Source organism: Populus alba, chromosome 10, assembly GCF_005239225.2.
Source record: "Populus alba chromosome 10, ASM523922v2, whole genome shotgun sequence".
Classification (NCBI taxonomy): Eukaryota; Viridiplantae; Streptophyta; class Magnoliopsida; order Malpighiales; family Salicaceae; genus Populus; species Populus alba.
Window position 1 is genome coordinate 21,662,355 of NC_133293.1, and position 17,343 is coordinate 21,679,697.

The following is a 17,343-nucleotide window of genomic DNA, read 5'->3' on the forward strand; positions in this document are numbered from 1 at the left end:
TTTTTATAGGCACCAACAGAGGAGCATTTTCTAATGTGGAAGCAGAAAAATGAGAATTTTATCTTTAAAACACCCATTCAATATTGCTTGTGTCAGGGTGATTATGGCCGTTTGAATTTGTGAATAGTAAACAGTTTATTGACTGTGAGGCAGGCACCGAGAGTTGATGGGTCGATGATCTTAGGGCAAATCAAGCACGCCTGGCGTGTGGGCTCTTACAAGCTTGTTGGTGTTTGATATAAAATAAGAGGGATGTGTTTGCCTGAGCTGCTGACTAAAAATGAGGCATCGGATCCATTATTTAGGGTTGGGTGTGTTTGGAGCAGCACAGAAGACATCATCTGGATTGCTGATTAAAGCCGTTGATGTGTCTGAGATGGCTCTGAAAAAGGAGGAGCCTTGCAGAAGACCAACAATGAGAGATGTTGTCAGGCAACTAGTAAAAAGAAATGACAGCGTCAGAGGCAAACGCGGCTGAAGTTTTGTAGGTTCTTAAATAAATTAATATCCTTAATACTGTAAAAATCTATTAATTAATCAAAGATGTTATTTAATCAAAATATTATTTATGATCGAGTGATATAGAATTTTGAAAAAAAAAATTATTAGAATATAGTTGTTAAAAATGGATTGATTTTATAATTTGTCCATTCAAAGCATAGTCTAGATCATGTTTTTTTCAAAACAATAACTGTGTAAATATTTACCCGAGTATTCCAATGAATTAATTTATAATTTAATTGGCATGGGTCCTTTTAAAAAATATATAGATATTTATCTAATAAAACCCGAGTAATTCAATAAATTAATCTATAATTTAACTTGTCCATGGAAGGCTTGAAACCTTGTGTGAGGTCCACATTCGAATCCAATATATATATATATATATATATATATATATATATATATATATAACAATGACAAAATATACTAAAGTCATTGGAAGATTATTGTAGTCTCCTTCACATTTTCATATTCACCATTGCAGTGTGGTGATTGTTTTGCCATTCTCATAAAAAAATTTGAATGTTTTTAGATTAGGAGTTTTTTTGGTATTTTTCACATGGTTTATTGGTTATTACTTATTTGTTTTGAGTATTTTTGCACATTCAATATTTTTTTAAATAGCAAAATAACCAAAATATCTTCATGAGCAAAACAATTAAGTTGTGTCAAGTATTTATGTATTCTTTCTTTTTTATACATAGTAGAATTACACGAATATTTTTGGATGCAAGACTTTTGATTCATTGTTTCTATAGGTATTTTAGTATTTTAACCTTGGATTTTTTGTTGATTGTAAGTTTGGTTGAAGGTAATTGTGTAATTTACTATTAAAATAATGATTTTTTTTATTTAAAAAGCTATGCACGTGCCAGCGTGTTGGAACCGTCATACGTTTTGGACGACAGTTTTTAATTATAAAAAATAACTGTTTGTCGTCTTGGATTATTACTCATCATCTCATCTTCCATTATAAGCGACGCTTGTGCTCCAAAATTGGTTGGTGCATCGTTGACGACCTTCTTTTTTTTTTTTTTTCCTTTATTCATCTCTCTCTTCTATCCTCATAAATGCACTATGGTCAATCTTTATTTTTGTTTGTTATTTCAGACCATTGAGTTTTTATTGATGTTTTTTAGTCATTTTCTCTTTGTTGAAGTTTTGTTTCTTTTCAATTTAAATCTTTGATTCTTAATATATATATATATATATATATATATATATATATAAGGAATTTCAATTTAGTCTTTTTAATTTTAATTTCTTAGTAATTTTCTTTACTCCTTTATCAATTTTTTTTGCGGCTTGCAATTTGATCCTTCAAGTCAAGTTTTTTTTTTTCCAGTAATAGTAGTGATTTTAATTGGGTCAATTTTCTTTTGATTTTTTATTGTTTTCCTTGGTCTATTTGTCATTATTTTTATAGTTTTCAATTATATCATTTAAATCAAGTTCATGTTTTTTTTTATTTTTTCAATAATAATGATAATGATAATACTAGTAGTGGTAGCAGCAGCAGCAGCAACAACAACAACAACAATAATTGTGATGATAAACATGGTAATATTATTTATAATGATGATGCTAATAATAATAATAATAATTGTAATGTTAGCTATAACAATAATATTAATAATGATGGTGATGGTGATGGTAATTATAAAAACAACAATGAAAATAATAACATTATTAATGATGATAACAACAACAACATTAATTAAATTAGTAATGATGATAACAACAATAACAACAACAATAACAATAACAACAACAATAATAATAAAAGCAGTGATAACAATAGCAATACTTGTTGTAGCATTGTGGTGGTAATAATATTGATGTTGTTATTGCTATTATTAAAAACAACAACAACAACAACAATACAGAAGAGAAGAAGATGAAGAAGAATAGTAATAAAAAAATACCAATAATAATTACCGTGATAATAATAACAACAACGATGATGATGATGATTGTGATGTTGATTGTTAATAATAATAATAATAATACGGGAGAGAAGAAGACGAAGAAGAATAATGATAATAATAAAAATATCAATAATAGTTGTTGTGATGATAATGATAATGATAATGACAATAATAATAGTAATAACAACAACAATAATAACAATGGTAATGATTGTGGTATTGGTTGTCAACAACAACAACAACAACAACAATAACAACAATAATACATGAGAGAAGAAGATGATAAAGAATATCGATGATAATAAAAATATGAATGATAGTTGTTATGATGATGATAATAATATCAGTAGCAGCAATAACATCACTACCACCATCACCAACATAACAGAGATGGTGATTGTTAAAATAATAATAATATTAAATTGAAATGTTGATACTATTATCGACAATGATAATGGTAGCAATAATTATGATGATGACAATAATAATAACAATAAATAATGATAGTGATCATAATAATAATAATAATAATGACGATATTAATAATAATAGTTTATACGATATTGATCTTTATTTTTCGAATTGTTATTATTATTTTTTTTTTAATTTCATCATTTAATATTTTTTTTTAGAATTAAAATTTGTAACTTGTCTAAATTAAGTGTTTTAAATTTAATAACTCAGGTAATAAGTTTTAAAAAAAATTTACAATTCTTTTTATTTTTATCGGGTTACTTATTCATATAATTTACACCACAAGTTTAACTATATGTCCTATGTTGATTTAGTTTTAATTAATGTTTTTACATTATTTTCATAAACATTTTTTAGTTTATTTTCAGTGCCTTAACAATGTTTTTTTTTTAAAAAATTAATTTTTATATTTTTTTAATTTATTTTCGGTGCTTTAACAATGTCTTTTTGTTCAAAAAATTGTGCAGCAGAGAAGCGCGGTTACGGAGTGTAGCGTGTGTGTAAAAGGGCTAGCTTCGAAGAAATCACGAAGACATTTGCGAGAGAGATGGCAAGGCGCCTTTCCAAGTTACAGTACCGTCCTCTTACTGCCTCGAGCAAGCTTTCGGCAATCCCCTTCTCCACCACTGTCTCTGCCGAAAACCCGCAAAACTCCACAGCCGATGGCCAAGACCACCTCATTAACGACCAAATCCACAACCTTCGTGTCCTCCTTCAACAAGGCCGCAACGAAACTGCTTATAACTTCACCAAATCTCTCATTCTCTCCAACCCATCTTCATTTTCCTCACCTTCTCACCTTCTCTCCCTTTTCTCTTCTTCTTCTGATGATGCTTCTTTAAATCTTACTCTCTCCGATATGTTGCTCTCTGTTTGTTCTGAGTCCAAGATGCACCGTCAAGTTTCAGAACTGTACGATTTCATGAGGCAAGAGGGGCGGCTTCCTTCATTTGGTTATGTGAGGATGATTGTTGAATCTTTGGTGGAATCCAAGAAATTTGATAACGTTCTTGATTTGTTTAAGGAGATGGTGGGCTTGGGTTTTAGACCTGATAAGCTTGTTTATGGGAGAGCAATGCTAGCCGCGGTGAAATTGGGAGATTTGAAGCTTGCTATGGAGTTGTTTGAGACTATGAAAAGGAGGAAAGTTGTTCCCAATGTGTTTGTTTACAATGTTTTGATTGGTGGGTTGTGTAAGGAGAAGAGGATAAGGGATGCGGAGAAGCTGTTTGGTGAAATGTCTGTGAGGAATTTGGTGCCAAATAGGGTGACTTTTAATACGCTTATTGATGGATATTGTAAGGCAGGGGAGGTGGATGTGGCGATTGGCTTGAGAGAAAGGATGAAAAAGGAGAAGGTGGAGCCGAGTATTATTACTTTTAACTCGTTACTTAGTGGCCTTTGCAAGGCACGGAGAATCGAGGAGGCGAGGTGTATGTTGAACGAGATAAAATGCAATGGTTTTGTGCCTGATGGGTTTACTTACAGCATAATTTTTGATGGACTATTGAAGTCGGATGACGGGGCACGAGCTGCTTTGGATTTTTATCGGGAGGCAATTGGGAAGGGAGTCAAGATTGATAATTACACTTGTAGTATTCTGTTGAATGGATTGTGTAAAGAAGGGAAAGTTGAAAAGGCAGAGGAGGTGTTGAAGTCCCTCGTGGAACACGGGCTCGTTCCAGGTGAGGTGATATATAACACTATTGTGAATGGTTATTGTCAGATAGGCGACATGGATAGAGCCATTTTGACTATTGAGCAAATGGAAAGTCGTGGGCTGAGACCAAATTGTATTGCTTTTAATTCTGTGATTGATAAGTTTTGTGAAATGCAGATGATAGATAAGGCGGAGGGATGGGTGAAGAAGATGGTAGGGAAGGGAATAGCCCCAAGCGTGGAGACATATAATATCCTTATTGATGGCTATGGAAGGCTGTGTGTTTTTTCTAGGTGTTTCCAGATTCTTGAAGAAATGGAGGAAAATGGGGAAAAGCCGAATGTTATAAGCTACGGCTCTCTCATAAATTGTTTATGCAAGGATGGGAAAATTCTTGAGGCAGAAATGGTCCTTAGGGATATGGTAGGCAGAGGGGTTTTGCCTAATGCAAATATCTATAATATGCTTATTGATGGTAGTTGTACAGTGGGGAAGTTGAGAGAGGCTTTGAGATTCTTTGATGAGATGTCGAAAAATGAGATAGGCGCAACGATTGTAACATACAATTCCCTCATTAAAGGGTTATGCAAAATGGGAAAGTTAAAGGAAGCTGAAGAGATGTTTTTCCTAATTACTAGTACGGGTCACTGTCCTGATGTGATCACATACAACTCCTTAATCTCAGGGTACTCAAATGCTGGAAACTCGCAGAAATGTCTTGAGCTATATGAAACTATGAAGAAGTTAGGCATAAAACCTACTATAAATACATTTCATCCTCTAATCAGCGGGTGCAGCAAGGAAGGGATAAAGCTCAAAGAGACACTGTTTAATGAAATGTTGCAGATGAATTTGTCCCCAGATCGAGTTGTGTACAATGCTATGATTCACTGTTATCAAGAGACTGGGCATGTTCAAAAGGCATTTTCTTTGCAAAAAGAGATGGTAGACATGGGAGTTCGTCCTGATAACAAGACCTATAATAGTTTGATTCTGGGCCACTTAAAAGAGGGGAAGTTTTCGGAAACAAAGGATCTTGTCGATGACATGAAGGCTAAAGGATTAATCCCTGAAGCTGATACCTATAGCTTGCTGATAAAGGGACATTGTGACCTGAAGGATTTTAATGGAGCATATGTTTGGTATAGAGAAATGCTTGAGAACGGTTTCCTTCCTAATGTCTGCATCTGCAATGAGCTATCCACTGGCCTTAGAAAGGAAGGGAGGTTGCAAGAGGCCCAGAGCATCTGCTCTGAAATGATTGCTAATGGAATGGATAATTTGGACACTAATGAGGACCTCTCTGACGTTGCCAAAATGTAAGAGATATTCTTGGTACCCTTAAGCTATCTGCAGAGACTATATTTTATCATATTTCTTTTCTTCACATGTCAACACCCCCCCAAAACCATTTCATAGAAAACTTTTGCAGGCAACACAACAACACCGATGCTCATTAACTATCAGATGCTAGCAGTTGAAATGCGGAGGCAGAGTTCCCTTGTAGTCGCGTTCTCCAGTTCCCAGGTACTTATCTCAAGTTTGCTCCGACAAGTGAAAATCCGAGAATTTTCATCTGCGAAACTGTCAAAACATCCAAATCATGATGTTTGATATTCATACGTGATTCTTTTTCTAAACTACGAGTTCTTTGCTCTTCTTGTTTCACTAGGCAAGTGTAACGGTGCCACAAAGGTTTCCAAGTAGTTCATTGGAATATGTCATGACAAGCACGAATGCAACCCTGACCCTTCATTCCTAAATCCTCTCTATCTTGCTCCATCTTTCTCTTCTCTTCTTCACTGCTGTTTTTCACGGGTGAGTAACTTCCCTCCTTTCCTTTTCTTTCACTGGCTGACTTTTCTCTTTTTTTCATCTATTGTGGTCTTTGGGCTGGATTGCCAGAATACTTTGCGGTTATTATTGCTTTTTATAGGTTCTGATTTTTTCGTTACTTTTCCATTTTTTTGGGGTGTGGTCTTCAGTTTTTGCACCAGTTGTGTCATGATATCATTAGAAATGGTGTTTGCTATGCGGAAACAGCCATTTTTCACCTACAAATATCAGCTTTTCTTCTTGGTATACCCGTTCCTATGTGGTCGAGTTCTTATGACACTGCATTTTTATCATTCTTTCTTTGCCTCCTATGATTGAACGGTGATTGTTTTTTCTGGGTCTAGACTATGTTTCTCATGTGTGCAGTGCTGCAATGTGACCACTGCATCACCATTCTTTTCTTTTCTGTCCCTTTTCCTCTGCTTTCCATTCTATTTGTTTCCTAGCATGTTCATTTTGCTCTTTTCAGGGGCTGTTAATTTTTTTACACATCCTCTCTTCATCGTATTGCAGGTTTGCTGTGCAGTGCTGGCTACTTTCCCAGTGCTGCTTCACTGATTTAACATGTTTGTGTTTCAATCAATTGGTTCTTTGACAAATAGTTTATGGTTGTGACACAGGAGTGCTGAATTTTCATCTCTTTATTGTATGTTAAAATAATCTTATCCTAGGTGGCTTTCAAGTTCAGATTGTAATCTTTACATATTGTCCAACCATGCATGCATTGGAGTTTTCTACATAAAGTTATTTTTGTTTTAGTTTTTAAGCTTTCAAGTATCTGTTTGTGTTTCTAATGAGCCAAAAACATGTGATGATTATTATTTGTCTAGATTTTTGTTATAGTAATTTATTTGGGTTTTAATCATGTCATCTTGGTGTTTTCCTAGATTTGAAGGGTTGTTCCAAGTATATAAAGTTGAATTAGATAATGTATTTGGATCTTTTAGCAAAATCTGAATTAAGAGTCTTTTGACTTGGCCTTTTGCACAATATCAAGTTTTGTATCTCCTTTGTGAGTGGTGGATTTATTCCTTAACTCTATATCTCTAAAGTGGTGGTATGATCTAGTTCTTTAGGGTGGTGAGTTTGGTATTCATTTCTATATCTTTTTTGTTTTGTACCTTAGAGTGGTGAACATAAATTATCATGTGTATGAGTGAACTGCAACTTTGTGATTTTCATACCTTCACGGGATCTGGTTGTGTCATCTAATCATTTTCATACGTCTCTGCTGTGGTTGGGTGCCAACTCGAGTTTCATGGTGTGTTTGGTCATCACAGATGATTGTTTCGGTCATTTGTGTGTTGTATAGGCTGGCTTGCCAATTTTGTAGCTCTTGCTTCACTATTTTTCGTTTCCAGCTGCTCTGTTGTGGAATGCAAAGCTTTTTAGGGCATTTATTTTCTCATGATGAGTTTGGATTAGTCTGCACCGATATGCATTAATCACGGATCTTTGCTTGTTATTTGTACCAGGTAGGCTCAGCAGAGAACAGTTGATAATTTAATCAAGAAGGATAGAAAATGAAAATCCTCGTTGACAAGAACGGTGATGCACTGAATAGCTATACTAGAAACAACCTTCATCAAGGCCCAGGTGTGCGTGCAGGCTGTGGGAAAACAAGAATCACTCTGAAGCAACGATTTTCCCAGCTTTGATGGTGTTCTTGTGGATGCTGAGGTATGTCAAGCTCTCAGCCATTTCAAATTTTAACGATTATGATTACCAGTGCAATGTTTTATTCTCAACTTTAGAGTTTGCTTTGCAAGAAACCCACCTCAATATAGAACACCAACTAACCTTTTACTGTGACTACTATGTCTGCTATCATCTCGCCATCAGCCCATTCCTCCCTATATCTTGTTAATACACTAATTTCACTTTAATTCTGGTCTAAATTGGTAGGGTGATGCGCGCATAACCATGGATGTGAAGGGCAATGAGTGAGTCTTCTAGCATTGTCGCTGCCTAACAACTTCGACGTGTGATGGAAGAAGAGTGCAATCTCCATAGAAAGGAGCTTGGGAAGATGGGCCCACAACCCCTTACTATATAGGCACTTCAATCTTTTTAAGCAAGTCTTTTGTGTTTATTTGGCAATAGCAATTTTGAATCACAAAGCATTAGTGAAGGACGCAAGTTAAGCCATCAACTTACTTTATCATGTTAGAATTGAAATGATCAATGCTTCTCGAACCAGAAAAAAGAAGTAGATGAAAACCTTGAGGAGTTGAAGACGAGAGATAATTCACTCGAAGAAAGAAACCTGAGGCATCAATAACATGTTAGTTACATGTTACACCATGAGTTTTCAAAAGAATAATGAATACAACAAATGCAGATTCATGATTGAAAACATGTACAGACTCAAATGCTTTGAACTCCCATCTTTCATACAAACTTCATCCTATAATAGGGAAAGAAGGGTCGATCACTAAAGTTGGGAAGGAGGAAAAAAAGAAAGATGAACAAGGACAGCAGAAATAAAAACGAAAAGAGAATGGGAGGGGGTCCGCTAATCCATTACGGAAACTGTTCAATCTCTAATATACAGGAGGGTTGTGCCTTACGAACTTCCATGAGATCTGACCGATGAAATTGATTGTGCTGAGACAGAGGCTGTTGGGCTGTTAACTTCCCTATCCCCGTCGATGGCTTTTGGTTTTCCACTCAATCTTTCCATTGCATCTTGGCAAATCTCATTAAACCATTCATCTTCTGGCAGCACCCTGACAAAAAAAAGAAATCTCAGCTCCAGAAAAGCCAAGTGTTTTAATATGAAATGATTAAAACATATATGAAGGCACGCATGCTGGCTATTTTCTTGCGCACTTAACAGCTTATTTGAACGCATTTTACCTCAAAGACACGAGCTTGCAGCAGATGGCATATAATTAATGCATAATAGAATGGACTTTGTTTACCCTTATAAATTACGTTTGAGCATAAGCAGTGGATAAATTACATCCGACAACCTGATGCCTAAGACTTGCAATTTGTCTGCTTCTTGCAGCTGATTACTTGACTTTCTTCTAATAATCAGAAATTCAATTGCTTAGCAACTCATGGGCCACGACACAAAGGCTGACGTCTGGACAAGGTTATTGTAAGTTGTATCTAACACCATGATCTTACTGCTTCTCAGCAAAAGCCTCCCAAGAAACTTAGTAATGATAAAAAGATTCAAAACTACATACCAAGTTATAAATTAAATCCAGCTTACTTCCTACCAAAAATAAAACAACATAACCAGCTAAGGGTCTTGGGGATAACTACAAGCCTAATAATCTAGACCTCCCAATCTTCAAAATTCCCAATAACATATGCAATAACCATCATATGTCACAGTTGTTTCACAACTAGTTTTCATCTCGTCGAAATCCACTATGTTAACAAAACTTGTGCAGTGCATAATATTTAAAAAAAAAAAAAAAAAGGGAAGAAAAGGAAAAGGAAAAGGAAATGCATTCCAAGATTATAAGTTTTACCAAACACAACATGTACATCGAGAAACAAACATGTTCCTAAGCATTTTTAACACAAGTAAAGGAGTTGAATTACACTAGTTGAGAAACACAACTAAAGAGTTAAAATAGATTCACATGAATCTATCATGCAGTCATAGGAAACTGGTTCCCCCAATAATTTGCACATCCCATATACCATGTAATAAATGAATTCTCGATTTCAGAAGAGTTCATAAACTAGAATATAAACTTACCCTAGCTTTGGTTATGTTTATGCATACTTTCTGATTATGTTGAGAATATGTAATGAAACTGCTGCCAGTCAAAGACCAAAAAATAAACTAGTTTACCTGTCTGGATCCATCCCTGTTGCTGAGAATACTGCCACAGCTTTTGAAATGATTTCATTGACAACTCGATGCAAATTTCGTGACAAGTAGCGTCCTTGGGAAGCAAAGCACATAACAAACTTCATGTCCAAATAGAACTGCATGTTTACAGGCAAATGAGTATATCAATGACCCAATTCATGGCATATAAATGAAATGATTTCAGAGTTACATGCCTGATGTAGACCAAGAGGGCCTAAAGGCCTTGGGCCTTCCTCGATGTCATCCCAAAAACTTTGATCTTCCGAAAGCCATAAAATGACTGTTTCTGTGAGTCTCATCAATAGCAATGTAGCAAATCTTTCCCTTCCTACAAACATCTCTGCTGCTATAGCAGCCATGCCGTTCAGTTTTACAAAAAGCTCCTGAATTGGTAGCATAGTGACAAGAAAGTGTAAGAACTTGGACTGAAAGTTCCAAAACAGAAAAGTACATCAAATCCAAGAACATATTTTATGAATGATGAGCATGTTTAATGCAAAATGTTGACAATGGATATCTAAGATCGCTACAAACAATTACAGTTCACAAGCCTTCCCCATCTATCAAAAGCTCAAGTCATGTCATTCCCATGTGCCAAATCCAATCTCACTGATAACTTAGCCAGCTTACAGTTTTTCCTAATCTGGTTACAGTTTTACACAAACAAGCTTCCAACTAGTTGTCCAAAAAATTTCAAACTTAAACAGTTAAACCAGATCAAGTTGGAGGAGGATAAGTAAGAACCTTAATCAGGTAGATAAAGACTTAAAAACCTTATTTGGGTAGATAAAGACCTACTACAATCAATTAGGTGATTGTAGCTGATATTCCTGAATGCAACACCTAGGACAATGCATTAATTACATGAATGGAAAACTTGTTTGAGTCGATAGAGGAATGAAGTTACCACCTAAATGATAGGCTTACTAGTTGAGAATCAGGTGTGGTGTCTTGTAGCCTAAGAACAAAAAGAGATGAGTGGGGTTGAGAATGAGCAGCCTTGGAAGAGCTGTAAAAAAGAGGCAATGAGAACACTCTGTGAATGGTGAGAGAAACCTCTTAGAATGAAGGGTGGTGAGCTGTTTATAAGTTGTGTGGCATGAAGTTCAATAAACTGAGGTCCCTAGGATGTGGTATGGCCAGAAATAGGTTGTTTATTTCACCGTTGCCAAAATGCTCCAGAGCAAAGTTAAGGAAACAGATGCTCTCCAAAGAGTGAAACACCTTAGATTCTAATCAAGGGAGCCTTAACAAGACGCCTGAGAGTTTCTTTAATGACATGACCTTCCAATTCACTGTTGCCAAATGCTCCCGGGCAAAGTTAAGGAAACAGATGCTCTCCAAAGAGTGAAACAGCTTAGATTCTAATCAAGGGAGCCTTAAAGACACCTGAGAGTTTCTTTGTCAACATGACCTTCCAAAACAAATAACATAGGTTTCCCGAGTCAACATTCTTGCAGGGAATAGAAGCAAACATAGAGCAGTGCTGCATATGCCACTCAAAATGCATCGATTTCTTAGATTTCTTGTCCACCTTAAACCACAGTACTTGAAAAAATTAAGAACTCCTGATGGATTCTTCATCATCTTTTCCCAGCCCTATATTATACTAACCAAATATATATATATATAAATATACAAGGCATCATTAATTTAAGAAATAATACCTGGTATATTGGGGATGGAAACCAATCCACTTCATCTGCATTTCCAACCATGTTTATATACATTTCTGCAGAAAGATGGCTATCACCATCTTCTGTAAAAATGAGATCCAATGCATGTTGTCGACAGAAAGTATCTTTTAATCTATCAACTGAATTCACAAGCCGCTTCCTCCATTCTCGTTGCTCAGGATGACGGTTCTGCCTATCTAAGGGTCTTCTACGTGGATCCTCCTTGTGATTAGTCTGATTCAGAGGTGCAAGTTTCATGGCTGCACGTGGCAGTAGTTCATCTGCTAATAATGAAGCATTCGCCAGCAATGCAATTTGCTGGGCTTCGGTCTCAGCCATTCGCACAATTTTATTTCCAGAACCTTCAAAGTTTGCTTCTTCTTCCATCGAACCTGGCAAAGCTTTGATCAGCATGTTCACATACGAGTTAAATACTTGGAACAAACCTTCCAGTGTTTGGCCTCCCAACTGCATGCTTAAGAGTGGTCCTACATCCTCAAAAAACTCCTACATGTTCAAGTTGTGCAATAACGCCATTTAGTGAAAGAATTAACCAACTACCAAAAGTTCAAGGAAGAAACAATTAAAAAATCAACCCTTGAACAACTGTGAGAACAAACAACATGTGCTCAGATGATCATATATAAGAGTAGTGATTCAAAAACATTCAAGACATTTGAAGAGTAGGTAAACCAACTGTAAGAGAGAATTCAAGAAAATATTCAAAAACATTCAAGACATTTGAAGAGTGGGTAAACCAACTGTAAAAGAGAATTCAAGAGAATATATCCAGCAGTTAGCTCAAAGGCAGGAAAACAATATATGAGTTAGTGCATGTGCCATGTAAGGGCTATTCAAGGGTAAGAAAAAAACCTGAGACCAAATGAACAGCAAAGTGGCAATTAAAAGGAGCAAGTAGAAAGGACTAGTTCATGGATTGATGTTTGAATAGTGAGAAGATATGTTACAGTTTATCAGATATCAAAGGGGAAGAGTGTTTACCTGGACCATTAAATTGAAGCGATGGGCACTGCTTGTAAGTTTATGTTGAAATACTGCTGCGTTGCCAAGAGATGTAACAGAAGACCTGCCAGACTGTCGAGTGCTGGTTGGAGGATAAGTAAGTACCCAGTCATCAGCAGCAGCCAAAGCAGCAGTGCTCTCTTCAATTCGTTTTATATTAGCATTTAAGGCTTGTTCAACACTAGGCCTAAAGAGTTTTATGAGCACAGGACAGAGTGCCAAGCCACGAGCTTCCAACAGAGAGCAATGACCTAAAGCTATTTGAACACACTCTGCTGCAGCTCTTAAACCTCCAGCAGCTGCTGATGATGCTAATGCGTGTCTTTGAACAAGAACAGCAAAGGCCTCTGTTTGCTTGGTAGCCCACATCACAAGCTCAGACCTATATTCTCTTTCCTTACCAAAAATAGCCAAAGAATCGCTAGCAGCTTGAGCGATAGCAGAAAACACTATCTGTGACAGTGCAGCAGTATACGCTCCTCCATATGAGGTGCTTGATGGGCGTAGGCTTTGCATATTATACTGATATCTTTGGAGGTGTGCATTGAGGAGCAAACTATGAGCTCGAGCCCCATCCCCAAGCTTTTTAAGAGCTGATATAGCCGCACGAAGTTCACTACTGCGAGTAGAAGGTTGGGAAGCAGCTTCAGCAAGCTGATCAGCCAACTTTTGCCTGCGTTCAGTAATGGCCATCTCCAGAGACCTAAGTATACCAGGACTCAATGATTCTGTTTCTTTTGCTTCAGCAGCTACACGTTCTCCTTCATCAAGTGCTGCCAGAGCTTCATCCACTCTCCTCTCAGCTAACAAAACATCAAGCATATCAGGGAACTCAACTGACCATTTCTCCAAATCAGATGGTTCTCTATCTTCACCATTCAATAACAACTCGTTTACCATAGACCCTTCAGATGCTTTTAATGACAAAGAATCAATATTAACTCCCTCCGCTAAACCATGAATCAAAGTTGCTTGAGTCGACAACAGGTTTCTTATAGATGAAAGCTCCCCTTCCAAATCTGATATCTCCTTCGATGTCCTGTCAACAATAAGCAAAAAGAACCCACCCCTTCAAAATCACGCCACGGACACAAAACACACGCCTCCCAGTATAAAATACCTAACAGCTTCTTAATCACATTAAAACACAGTTTTAAACCACAAATTCAATCACAGCTTCCTACAAACCACGAAATTCACAAATTTTACACCACGGGAAGCAATCACACTACACAGACACACATTTCCAGGGGTAAAATCGCAATTCAATAATCTTAACATCCAGATTAACAAATCACAGTAAAAAAAAATTTCAAGCTAGCTACAAATTACTTAATTTTAAACCACAAATTCAATCACGACTTCCTAAACACCAAGAAAACTAGCGAAATTTTCCACAACGCGAAGAACTAATTTACCTTATAAACGCAGCATAATTAGCGTAGACACTTTTCCGCATTTCTTCAGCAGATGTTCTCTTTAAATCCAAAAGATACGAACACAACATCCTTATTTCCTGTTCATCACAACCAAACACACATTTATCATCGTCAAATCCTAAAAAGAACTAGTGGTCTACTCTATCATTTCTAAAAATTGAAAAAAGAAAAAGACTACTAGTTAACGAACCTTCTCGTTGAGAGAGCATTTAGACTGAATATAAGAGTCGGCGTCGAATCTATCGGACTTGAACACGTTGAGTCCGTCCTCGAGCTTCGTGCCGTTCTCCTTCACCGACGTCCCTCGCGAACGACTACTCGTCTTCGCTGAAGCCATTGTTTATGAAGACGCGATCAAGAATCCGGTAACGGTGGGTACAGACGGCGGATGAGGAGAAATTAAGGAGTGGATCTGATGGTAAACGTGGAGTTAAGCAATCATTGGTGGTGCCTTAGAAGAAGAGGATGGAGGAGGAGAGAGTTTGGCAGAGAGAGAGGGGGGGAGAAAGGAGGAGTTTTTTAGAGGAAACAGCACAGCACACGGCTCTGTGTGTTTCTGACTTTCTTCTTCTTTTTTTCCGTTTTTTTTATGTCACTGTAAAAATTTAGAGAGAGAGCAGGCTGGTTTTGACTGCGACTATTATTTGTTTGAACTTTAAAGTGACCTTGACCAGGGCGGTAAATTGGCTAGTAAGGTAAGTAACTGACATTTGGTATACCAAAAGGGGTAACTAATACTAATAGGGTAAATTTCATTTCCGGGTAAAAAACTTGAATTTTGAATTTATGAAATTGTTTTTATATATATAAATAGCACCATTCATCGTTGATATTATTTTGTTGTTTTACAAAATTCTTTTTATTTTAATAATGTATTTAGTTGAAGGAGGTAAGCTTTATAATTCTCTACAGGAGGGAAGTGACGTGTGGCATCTAACAATGTTATAGGTAGAGGACACCTGTCAATTTCTCATGTAATAGATAATTAGAATCCAATATTCTTGGCAATTAATCCAAGCATTAACCATCCTGGCAATCAATTAGAGAATTTGGCCTTTCCCAGTCAATACACAAAGCAATGCGTGTTTTTGTTTTAATTTAATTCTGTAAAGTATTTATTTTGATTGTTTTGATATTAAAATCATATAAAAAAAACAAACCAAACCAATAACATTATTTCAGCATCAATACAATTTAAAAATCGACATATCAAAAACATAAAGGGCAACATTTATGAAATGCAATTTTATTAAACATGTCAGATTAAATCATGATCCGGTGCACTTATTCTTTTTAAATATAAAATTTAAAATTGATTCCGCCTAACTCAAATTAAAATTAATTAATTTTTTTATAAAAATATTAAAATAATATTATTTCAACTTATATATTATTTTAAAGTTAACTTTATCCGACCATCCCATCTTTGCATGGAGAAGTTGATATCGGATTGGTAGTGTTTGAGAACGCGATATAAATTATATTTTTTAAAATTTTGAATATAATTTTGTTCAAAATGAATTTTTTTTTTTAGTCTTAAAATTATTTTGATGTGCTGATAACAAAAATAATTTTAAAAAAATAATAAAAAAATATTTTAATATTTTTTTAAATAAAAAATATTATAAAGCGTTTTTATTATTACAATCTCAATACAGGTCTATAGCAGGTATAAAAAGAAAGACGGCATTTTTTATTTAATTTCTGGCTGTCTGGATTCTTGTACACTTTAGTGGTTCAGCTGCACCATACGCACAAACCATACAGTAAATTTAATAATTTAGAAGAATAAAAAAAAAAAGGGTAGTGCTCAGTTGGTGAAGGAACTGTAGCAGGCACCAAAACCATATCTGGAAGGGACCTTCTTGGTGGGGAGAGGATGACGGGTTTGGTCTGCCATTTTCAGTGGTTGCAACGGAATTTTATTTTCACAGTAAAATAATTATTAACAAAAAAGGAAAGCGTTATAGCTTTCCTCTCACAAAAGATAATTAATTTCATAGGTTTTTAGAGTTTTAGTTATCTCAACCAAATCCAATCTAAACTTTACAACATCAATTCTCAATTATTTATTTTATAAAAGAATAAAATAACTTCGTTTCAATAAAAATAACTGAGTTATATTAATCACATGAATAATCAAACAAAATATATTTTTTTTCTGAGTCAATTTCTAAGCCGAATCAGATAATTATACTCTTTTCCGAAGGTTCAAAAATTTATGAATGTATATAATTTAAAAAGCAGGTTGAACCAAAAGTACCCTCGAAAATAACCTATCATCTGACCATTAATTAATGTTTCATGCCGGATAATACATTATTGCAAAGTTTTAGAAAAATAAAAAAGGTTCTCATATCTTTGGATCCCAGGCAAATTACATTCTGGGCCTTTTACTGAGCCCGTGAACACTTCCACACCTGGCCTTGTCCACTGCGTTGACCGTGAAGCCAGTACGTTACTCATGACTGGCTTCTTAGGTGAAGTTTGGCTTTGCTTTAAGGTGTTTGGGAATGTGGTAGCGGTTGCTTTTCAAATAGCTTTTCGTACCGAAAAGCATGCCAATAATGTTTTTTCATTTTTTAAAAATCATTTTTGACATCAGCACATCAAAACGATTCAAAAAGTACAAACCGCACTTAATTTTAACAAAAAAAAAAAAAAAATTGAATTTTTTCGAAAAGCCGGTTTGGCCGCAATGCCAAACAGGCATAATATGCTATTTGGAAGTGATTTTTTAAAATATTTCTCAAAAAAATTGAATTTTTTTATTTTAAATTAATATATTTTTGATGTTTTCAAATTATTTTAATGTACTGATCTCAAAAATAATTTAACATATATATATATATATATATATATATATATATTATTGACATACTTTTCTAAGTAAAAAACATTTTAAAAAACAAAATAACCACACTCCTAAACACTCTTAGACTTGCCATATTCCAGTTAATAATGA

General features: G+C 35.4%; 2 protein-coding genes across 16 annotated transcripts; one reads left to right on the forward strand and one right to left on the reverse strand.

The window, feature by feature from the left end:
• The first annotated feature begins 3,366 nt into the window (after window positions 1-3,366).
• On the forward strand, window positions 3,367-8,554 carry LOC118060174 (uncharacterized). Of its 15 annotated transcripts, none has more exons than XM_073411574.1 (6): window positions 3,367-5,885; window positions 5,986-6,093; window positions 6,239-6,384; window positions 6,916-7,048; window positions 7,878-8,082; window positions 8,308-8,554. In XM_073411574.1, exons 1-2 carry the CDS (start codon window positions 3,454-3,456, stop codon window positions 6,038-6,040), a joined length of 2,487 nt encoding a protein of 828 aa, XP_073267675.1. In that variant the 5' UTR covers window positions 3,367-3,453; the 3' UTR covers window positions 6,041-6,093; window positions 6,239-6,384; window positions 6,916-7,048; window positions 7,878-8,082; window positions 8,308-8,554. The 15 variants fall into 15 exon arrangements, with proteins under 15 accessions (XP_073267675.1, XP_034929233.1, XP_073267674.1 ...); XM_035073342.2 differs by having other exon boundaries at window positions 6,916-6,968; XM_073411573.1 differs by having other exon boundaries at window positions 6,239-7,048.
• A 95-nt stretch (window positions 8,555-8,649) lies between these two features.
• On the reverse strand, window positions 8,650-14,962 carry LOC118060176 (exocyst complex component EXO84B). Its single transcript, XM_035073352.2, has 7 exons — window positions 14,569-14,962; window positions 14,358-14,455; window positions 12,919-13,978; window positions 11,908-12,423; window positions 10,435-10,623; window positions 10,220-10,356; window positions 8,650-9,131 (listed from the first exon to the last, which is right to left on the reverse strand). Exons 1-7 carry the CDS (start codon window positions 14,713-14,715, stop codon window positions 8,969-8,971), a joined length of 2,310 nt encoding a protein of 769 aa, XP_034929243.1. The 5' UTR covers window positions 14,716-14,962; the 3' UTR covers window positions 8,650-8,968.
• Between the last annotated feature and the right edge of the window lie 2,381 nt (window positions 14,963-17,343).

Coding starts and splice junctions, on each gene's coding strand:
- LOC118060174 (XM_073411573.1), top strand. CDS start 3,454: ATGGCAAGGCGCCTTTCCAAGTTACAGTACCGTCCTCTTACTGCCTCG. Junction 5,886..5,985: donor CTCTCTGACGTTGCCAAAAT/GTAAGAGATATT, acceptor ACCATTTCATAG/AAAACTTTTGCAGGCAACAC.
- LOC118060176 (XM_035073352.2), bottom strand. CDS start 14,715: ATGGCTTCAGCGAAGACGAGTAGTCGTTCGCGAGGGACGTCGGTGAAG. Junction 10,624..11,907: donor TTCCATCCCCAATATACCAG/GTATTATTTCTT, acceptor CTACCAATTCAG/GAGCTTTTTGTAAAACTGAA. Junction 10,357..10,434: donor GCCCTCTTGGTCTACATCAG/GCATGTAACTCT, acceptor GTAAACATGCAG/TTCTATTTGGACATGAAGTT.